This window comes from Xenia sp. Carnegie-2017, unplaced genomic scaffold (genome assembly GCF_021976095.1).
Source record: "Xenia sp. Carnegie-2017 unplaced genomic scaffold, XeniaSp_v1 HiC_scaffold_6, whole genome shotgun sequence".
NCBI lineage: Eukaryota > Metazoa > Cnidaria > Anthozoa > Malacalcyonacea > Xeniidae > Xenia > Xenia sp. Carnegie-2017.
The window spans coordinates 20,174,846-20,184,591 of record NW_025813526.1 but is presented as its reverse complement, the minus strand read 5'-3'; the positions used below and the strand labels follow the sequence as shown (position 1 = coordinate 20,184,591).

Sequence of the window (9,746 nt, the reverse complement as noted above, 5' to 3'; positions counted from 1 at the left end):
TGTTATTTTTTAAAAAAAATAAAAGATGTTTTTCGTGTTTGCACTGGCTTTTGCAAGTTTGTCTGGGGTAAAAATTCTTGAGCATGTGCAACCCTAGACATTCGGTCTCGGGCTTGCACTGATCTGCTCTCGAGTTCTCCCAAAGTTATCCTCGGATTGCATAAGCCTGTGCAAACACATGCAGTAAACATCTTTTATTTATTAATTTGTGTATGAATTACTTCATTGGTAAATAACATCCTTGCTTTATTAGAGTAAATATTTACGAAATGCTAAAACGTCAATGATTTTCACAGAATCTGTTTACAATAGACTACATTTACTATCCTAGATCAAAACATGAGACATTTTCATTTCATTATGCCTAAGTAAAGAGTTTCACGACTTTTTTTACCCATTTTTTACCCCTTTGTAATCTTCGTCGTTAGGTACTTACACCTCGACAACATAACGACATAGCGACATGATTGCAGATGGTGTTATAACATTTAACTAAAATACATGGAGTGCTACTTGTAATACAAAACCTTAATAATTTTTTGAAGCCGTAATTTTACCCCAGAAACGCAAGATTTTACACCAGACACGCTTGTGAAGTCAATTATTACTCCGTGCGAGAGTCTCAAAACACTAAGCACGCGTGTCTGGGGTAAAATCTTGCCTATCTGGTGTAAGATTTGGGCTTTTCGCTTCAATTATTAGCTTTAGGTAGCGCTCCATGTATTTTAGTTCTATGTGTTATAACGACTACCATTGGTAACCTGGCAAACATGTCGCTGAGTAGTAACAACCTAGCGTCAACGACGGTGTGTTACACACATAGCTACCTAACTTCCTGGAAGTGGTATCTTGCCTATATTGAGTTAGATGGTATATGCCTGAACACAGGCTAAAAAATACTCAAATAAAACAAAGTGCAAAATTTGTTTCGCCGTAATATTTTTGATGAACGTACTAAAACTACATTAAGTTACATGATAAGTTGCGTCGATTTGTAATAACTTTTTCTATCTTTTTCGTTCTCTCTTACATTGAGGAAGAGCACTTACAAGTATGTTTGCTTCTTTTTGTGAGGTTTTGTTGATGATAAAAATTTTGTACAAGTTTAAAATGGGATCTTAGAAATTTTCAAAAAAAACAATAAATAAATGTTTTTGTAATCAAATATTCTCTACCTCATTTTTGAAAATACCATACCCTAATATTTAAGTTACCTGAGATAAAAGCATTAAAATGTCAAATATTTCAACGTGACACGTAGGATATGCAAAGAAGAGAATTTTTATTGTGTGTAATTTACTCTGAATACATCACAGAAAATTTTTTTTTTGTTTTTGTTTTATGTCTTATGAAATCAAATCATTTTGATCTTTTTGCAACAAGTATCAAGACATGTATTATTTCAAAACATTGAAGCATCATTACCACCTGGATCTACATTTTGATATGTCTTAACATTAAGAAAAATTTCTTCAAGTTAATGCCTCTTCTGAACCTCTATTGAATACTTATCATCAAGATTAACTTGGAAAAGAACAGGAAAATAATCAAGTGAATGTAATGTATTAAAATCAGATTCGTCTAATTTTTTGAGCTGATTTGTGAAGGTCTTATCGGATTATTTCGTAATTTTTGTATTGTGTCAATGTTTTAATTTCATAGCAGTTTGTTTTGGCCTTTTGAGTTCTAGCCCAGATTTAGTTGTGAAATGGGACAATTAACAACCGTAAGTTATGTAGCTAAATATTCTTTTATTCGAATATATGATGTCAAGAAATGCTTATTGAATTTCTTGCTGAAATTTCAACCAAAGGAAAACTAAAATTGATCAAAAGTGATAATTTTGGAGAATTTGCAGGATATGAGTTCAAATTTCTTCTAAGTAATAGTCTAATCATGCAAGACACAAATGATGTTTTCGTGTTTGCACTGGCTTATGCAAACCTTAGAGACGTTTTGTGAGAACTTTCGAATTCTTGATCAGCTCACAAGCTCTAACTTCCAAAGGTCTCCTCGGGTATGGCATAAGCCTGTGCAAATACATTAAACAACTTTTCTTTCTTAACAAAGGCCACGTCATTGTTTATAATATTCTTAGGTTGTTGGTTTAAAATATATTATCTGTTTGTTTTTTTTATTAAATACAATGGCATACATATAAAAAAATTGGCACGCAATTCATACATGTTGGTAGCCTGCAATTATTTAGCTACTGAATGAAGTAGATTTAATCAACATAGTCAAAATAAAATTATATATGTAATATTATTTTACGTCAAACTTTTTCAAGATTTGAAAATGCCGTTTAGTTTTATGATCAATTAATTTTCTAACCCTAGAATCAAATGTTCTACACAGTAAAAATAGATTGGTCAAAATGACAAAAAAATTGGTCATTTGAATGCACCTGAGAAGAAGAATTTTTATAGATCAAAACAACCAATTCCTAAATTGGTCAAAAATACCAAAAACAAGAATGATTAAATTTACCAATTTATTTGACCAATTTTATTTGGTTGTTTTTACCATTAAATAAGCATTTTTTTCAGGTGCATATCCATGACCATTTGAGCAATATAGAGGATCTTTTTAACTAAGGTAAAGAAAATCAATCACACAATTATAAATAGCACATTTTTTGCAAACACAGAATACTTAAAATCTCTACTACATGCCATTAATTAACACTACAAAAGTTTTCTACTTCATAGAAGAAATAAAATGATTGACAAAAGTTGGCAATTGAGCCTTTCAATTGCCATTCAAATTTAAAAGCAAATGTTCTAAAAGAATAAATACATTTTTGCAATGTCCATTAACGCCTTTAGGATACTCAGCATTAAAAGTATAAAAAGAACTAAGTAAAATAATAACTGCCTTGACATTATTTTCATTTTCAGCTTTGCCACAATCATCCCCTCAGCCACCAACATTATTGAATGAATGTTTCTTAATGTTCCTGTTGATAGGAGTCTAGGAGTTGAACTTTTGTTAATGATCTCTTGAACTTCCCCCAAGCTTTTACCCTTCAACAGAGATAAAATTATTTATCAATTTTTTCACACATTTATGCAGAAAATATTATTTGAGACAATATCAACTCTTACATCAACAATGTCCCAAAATAGCTTTTTGTTCATATCTCGATGGGTGCATTGGTCATCTAACACATAAGGCAAACATGCCATTATACACCGGTTCTTGACCTCTAAAATAATCAACATAGCATAGAATTAATATATTACCATTATCACTCTCTAAAGCATTAACACTTCAGTATAAATAGGGATTTTAACTTATTGATTTTTACACCAACCTTTCTCATCTTCAACTGGACAATCCTCCAGCTCTTCAAGGATACTGCTGACATTCTTTTGCTTTGTCTTTTTTAATAGCAGACAGCATTTTATATTTGTGCAAATTCCCATCGTTCCTTCATGTCTTGCGAAGTTTTATTCCATCGTTCCTTCATAAACTTCTTGTGAATTTTTATTCGAGGAATCATCTGATAAATATCATGTGGTTCTAAATTGAAAAATCCTCCGCGTCGACTTGATTAGCTTTAAAAATATAAGAAGCAAAACGTCAATGAAATTACGTTATTGCTGTTGGTATTCTCTAAACGCGCTCGACCAAATCTGCCTGCCAGTAGAGCATAATGGATAATCGTTGAGTAATAAGGGGCCTGGACCCAACTGTTATTGTTGTTTGTCATTCGTAAACGAATGACTTTGTATTTTGTCTCTCAATATATATTTTACAAGATCCTCATTTCGTGAAATAGACTAAGTCTTATCTATGACAAACAACAATTAAAACGACCTATAACGGCAGACGAGCGAAATACAGACGAAAAGATCGGACAATCCAACACTATAAGTAGTTCGAAACGCGACACGCCATCAGCAACAACACGGAACCTATTTGGCCAAGGGGCAGGAGCATATCTACGAAATTTATTAAACCGAAGGCAGCCATACAACCAAAGTAACGAGCAGCACCGGTAAAGGCGTTAATAACACTCCCTTCTGACCCCGAGATAAAGAAAAAATTGCAGTAAACACCACCATCTTATCGATCGCTGATATTTGGCGCCATTTTCCGGCGGCGTTGAATTACTCCGAGTACTTCCCATCCACCAGAGGCAGGTCATAACCTTACGTGTGCACGAAAATGCCGAAGTACAAATGCCCCTATCCAGACTGCAATTACGAGACAGAGGAAGCTGAGGACCAACTCGCAGCGGTACTGTTGCAAATCCACTCGACCGGCGTTCACAATAACAGCCAAGCAACGAACACACGCACGGGCATCAACGCCACGGCGAAGATTGAAAAGGTCAGACGGCCAACTATATCCGCTGCTTGGTCCAGTGAGGAATGGACATACTTCCAAACGCGCTGGCAGGATTATGTCGAAGCCACAAAAATAACCGGCAAAGACAAAGTAATCCAATTACTCGAATGCTGTGACGAAACGCTTCGTAAGGACCTCACCAGAAACGCTGGCGGCACCCTCACAAACAAACTCATCGACGACGTCATGGCTGCAATCCGCGAACTCGCTGTACGAGAGGAAAACACGATGGTGGCCCGCATCAAACTACACAACATGCGCCAGGACCGTGACGAAACTATCCGCAGCTTCGGTGCACGTCTTCGTGGACAAGCCAGCGTATGCAAGTTTACGATTAACTGTCCCAACTGCGCAACAGAAATCAACTTCACAGACAATATCCTACGCGACGCATTAACCGTTGGAATCGCCGACAGCGACATCCAACTAGACTTGCTCAGCGATAAAAGTCAAAATATGACACTGGAGGAGGCATTTCTGTTCATAGAAGCCAAAGAAGCCGGCAGACGTTTGGCAACCCACCTACTCAATAGCCAAAGCATCGATGCTACCAGAAGCCAATATCGCCGCGGCAAACAAGACAATATGACCCAGGGCGTGCAAACCAATAAAACTGGGCCATGTTCCTACTGTGGCAAACATGGCCATGGTAGAAACGCCCCACCCAATGTCCGACGACAGGAATGCCCAGCCTACGGCAAAACATGCGATAGCTGCGGACGCCCTAACCACAACGCCTCCATGTGCAGAAGCAAAAACAAAACTAAGCGTCGGGACGCAAAACACAACGCAAACCGAGACCAAGAGGACGCAGTGTTTGACAACCTATGCATGACAAAAAGCCATCAGCATTGCAACAACGGAATCCTGCTAGACCACCATACTTACAATGACATGAATGACCGTTGGGTGAAAAAACCGTCACAGTCCCAACCGTTCCTCCATATAAATGCGAAGTGTCACCCAGAGGACTACACAGCCCTCGGGTACACCCTGCATTCTACAAGACATCGCTCAGTCACATTGAATGCTATGGCGGACACTGGATGCCAGAGCTGCCTTGCTAGCATGCATATAATGAAACGACTAGGACTACGCCAGAAAGACCTGCTTCCAGTCACTATGCGCATGCATGCTGCGAACAACAATGGCATCGATATCATCGGTGCAACCATCGTGAGATTCTCTGGTCAATCCAAAGACGGACGAGTGTTGGAGAGCCGTCAAATTGTATATGTCACTCGTGACTCAAATAAACTCTTCCTCAGTCGTGAGACATGCGCCGCCCTGGGAATCATCCCAAACAGCTTCCCCACCGTGGAAGACACAATGTCAGTAGACATACAAACTAACCAGTCTATTCACGTTGTAGCAGAACACCCATCAAAGCGCACATGTGACTGCCAACGTCGCCAACTGCCGCCACCTAAACCCACAGTACTGCCCTTCCCTGCAATCGAAGATAACCGGAAAAAAATAGAGGACTGGCTGCTCCATCACTACAAGTCCAGCACGTTTAACACTTGCGAGCAACAACAACTGCCACGCATGGAAGGTCCACCAATGCGTCTCATGATTGACCCAAATGCAAAACCTAAAGCACACCATACACCAATCCCAGTCCCTTTACACTGGCAGGACGAGGTGAAAGCTGGCCTTGACCAAGACGTGGCCCTCGGCGTGATTGAACCCGTCCCAATCGGCGAGCCTGTCACCTGGTGCCACAGGATGGTCATCTGTGCGAAAAAGAACGGTAAACCACGACGAACCGTTGACCTACAGGCACTAAATGCAAACGCCACTAGGGAGACCCACCACACCCAGAGCCCTTTTCACCAGGCACGCTCTGTTCCCAGTGGCAAAAAGAAGTCAGTGTTCGACTGCTGGAACGGTTATCACAGCGTTCCTCTTCACCCAGACGACAGACACCTCACCACCTTTATCACTCCCTGGGGTCGCTATCGGTATAAGTCAGCGCCACAAGGATACATTGCCTCGGGGGACGGTTACTCACGCCGGTTCGATGAGATTGTATCACACATTCCAAACAAAACCAAATGCATAGACGATACCCTACTTTGGGCGGATAACCTCACCCAAAGTTTTCATCAGGCTGTCGAATGGTTAGATATCTGCGGTCGAAACGGCATTATCCTCAACCCAGACAAATTTGTCTTCGGCTCAGATACAGTCGAGTTCGCAGGGTTTGAAATCAAATCAAACTCTGTTCGCCCAAGCAGGAAATTCATCGATGCTATTCGCCATTTCCCAAAGCCGCGCAGTATCACTGACATCCGCTCTTGGTTTGGCCTGATCAATCAAGTCTCATACGCATTTGGAGCCACTGAACGCATGCTACCGTTTAGAAAACTGCTAAAACCCGGCACGAAGTTTTATTGGGACGAGGAACTTAACACACTCTTTGAAGAATCCAAATCCGTTATCATAAATGAAATCCACGAGGGCGTTCGCATCTTTGACAAGACACGTCCCACTTGTCTTGCCACTGATTGGTCAAAACACGGCATCGGCTTCTGGCTACTGCAAAAACACTGTGCATGCCAGTCGACTGGACCACTATGCTGCCACACAGGGTGGAAGATCAGCCTGGTCGGCAGCCGCTTCACACATGCTGCTGAATCGCGATATGCACCGATAGAAGGGGAGGCACTGGCGGTCGCAGATGCCCTTGACAAAGCCAGGTTCTTCGTGCTCGGTTGCACCAACCTCACAATCGCTGTAGACCACAAACCCCTGCTCAAACTATTCGGTGATCGGGCATTGGAAAACATCCCAAACCCCCGCCTACGTAATCTCAAGGAGAAGACTCTGAGGTACAGATTCAAAATGATCCATATCCCTGGTATCCGTCACAAAGCCGCCGATGCAATCTCCCGCCACCCCACAGGTCCAGAGAACCCCACCATGCTTTACCTCCAGGACGACATAGCAGAGTTGAAGGACACTACCATATACACCGGCTTTGACGAAACTATCGCTTCACTCGCTTCACGCACTTACAAACGTCGCCACAAGCTGGGACAGGGTACGCATGGCAACTGCAAGCGACACCACTATGCACGATCTCATGAATGTCATTGAATCTGGCTCTCCAGCTTCACGTAATGACCTGCCGATACCATTACAAGAATACTACCAGTTCCGCCACAGCCTCTACACAGTGGACGGCGTCATCATGTACAGAGATCGTGTGGTTATCCCACCACTGTTACCCAAAAATATCCTGGAAGTTCTACACTCGGCACACCAGGGCATTTCATTTATGACATCCCGCGCAGAGGACTCAGTCTTCTGGCCGAGAATCACCTCAGATATTGCAGCAATGCGTACGCAATGCAACCACTGCAACCGGATGGCACCATCCCAACCCAGCGCACCACCCACACCAACCATCTCACCAGCCTACCCCTTTCAGTGCATCTGTGCGGATTATTTCCACTACAAAGGATCCAACTATCTCGTAATCGTAGACCGTTACTCTAACTGGCCTATTATCGAACGAGCCAAAGACGGTTGCGACGGACTAATCAATTGCCTACGTCGCGTCTTCACCACCTTTGGGATCCCAGACGAATGCGCTACTGACGGCGGACCAGAATTCACCGCCGTCAAAACACGGCAGTTCCTCAAACAATGGGGAGTACACCACCGCCTCGCCTCCGTTGCATTCCCGCACTCAAATTGCCGCGCGGAGGTTGCCGTTAAAACTGTGAAACGCCTCATCACGAACAATACCGGCCCCACTGGTAGCCTCAACACAAACGCCTTACAAATTGCTGTTCTACAATATCGTAACACGCCTGATACCGACACGAAATTATCACCGGCCCAATGCGTCTTCGGTAGACCCATTAAGGATTTCATACCAATTTTCCCCGGCCGTTATAGGCCACACGTCACCTGGAGGGAAACACTCAATGCTCGCGAGGAGGCTTTACGAAACCGGCACATGAGAGCGGCGGAACGTTGGTCAGAACACAGAAGAAGATTACCACCTCTGTCCATTGGACATCACGTAAGAATACAGAACCAAACAGGACCGTACCCTACGAAATGGGACAAGACTGGAACAGTCATCGAAGTCCTTCAACACGATCAATACCGCGTGAAAGTCGACGGGTCCAACAGAATTACACTAAGAAACAGAAAATTTCTGCGGCAATTCACACCTGTACAAGAGCAGTTACCCAAATATACTATTGATACGGACCTGCTGCTGATACCAAAAGTCTCAACGGAGAACCTTACTCCCAACAAAATGACAGCCAGCAGAAAACAAACACCGTCATTACCATGTCTAAGACCGGCGACACAGACTGATACCCTGGAGCCAGCACCACTACCGAGCACAGATACCGCAGATGGAACTTCACCACACGCAACCAAAATACCTGAAGATGCCAGTGAACCTACACCAGCGACCACAAAGCCAAGCAAGAAAGCACCACTAGCTCTACGCAGATTACTCGATTTCAACAAGAAAGGGCTGTTAGAAAAGTGAGAGGATGAACAAATATCATAGAACAACTTTATATTACGCTTTCCTATACTAGTAAAGACTTAGGGGGGGATAGAGCATAATGGGATAATCGTTGAGTAATAAGGGGCCTGGACCCAACTGTTATTGTTGTTTGTCCTTCGTAAACGAATGACCTTTGTATTTTGTCTCTTAATATATATTTTACAAGATCCTCATTTCGTGAAATAGACTAAGTCTTATCTAGCCAGCAAAACGTAAACAAGGCAAGTCATCTATAAATCTAATTTTAAATTATTATTTTCTACACTAGATTTATGCACGAGACAACGACCCTCACACATGCGACCTACATTTCAGGATGAGACAATACCTTTAAAATCTTCGACAATTTCATCCAATTTGTTGTTTTTCAAAAAAAGAATAATGTCAGCGACAGATGATTGTTTGTGATTTCCATTTTGCCCACAATACAAAAGTTTAAACGCTTAAATGCACTTCAACAAAGCACAAGAAGTTTAGAAACACGCCACGCGACTACATACATCAGCAAGTATATAGGAGTTATTGTTCCAGTTTATATTACAGTTCAATGGCATTGAGTTCTATAATAACTGGAGCGGCTATCTCAAGCGCGGCCTTAGATATCTGATGATGCCAAAAAAATGGCGGATTTCGTCTTTTGCCGCTGAGATTTACCGAAATTGACCGCTTTTCCGAAAATTTCACAATTTCCCACTCCCTCCTGAGGAAAGAGTGAGGAAAATGTATGTGTGTATTTGGGATTCGGCAAGCAATTTTTTGATGAAAATCAAGGTAAAAACCTTAAATTCATAACAGCGAGTCAACTGTGGTTGTCAGTTATCTGCTCCTACGAGGATGCATTTATAAC

At 41.7% G+C, this 9,746-nt stretch overlaps 2 protein-coding genes across 2 annotated transcripts; one reads left to right on the top strand and one right to left on the bottom strand.

The window, feature by feature from the left end:
* Positions 1-2,783: 2,783 nt before the first annotated feature.
* LOC124457280 lies at positions 2,784-9,404 on the bottom strand. The gene is made up of 4 exons (XM_047007558.1): positions 9,228-9,404; positions 3,317-3,560; positions 3,108-3,208; positions 2,784-3,026 (listed from the first exon to the last, which is right to left on the bottom strand). Exons 2-4 carry the CDS (start codon positions 3,426-3,428, stop codon positions 2,784-2,786), a joined length of 456 nt encoding a protein of 151 aa, XP_046863514.1. The 5' UTR covers positions 3,429-3,560; positions 9,228-9,404.
* LOC124457279 lies at positions 7,730-8,878 on the top strand. The gene has a single exon (XM_047007557.1). It carries the CDS (start codon positions 7,730-7,732, stop codon positions 8,876-8,878), a length of 1,149 nt encoding a protein of 382 aa, XP_046863513.1.
* Positions 9,405-9,746: the final 342 nt, after the last annotated feature.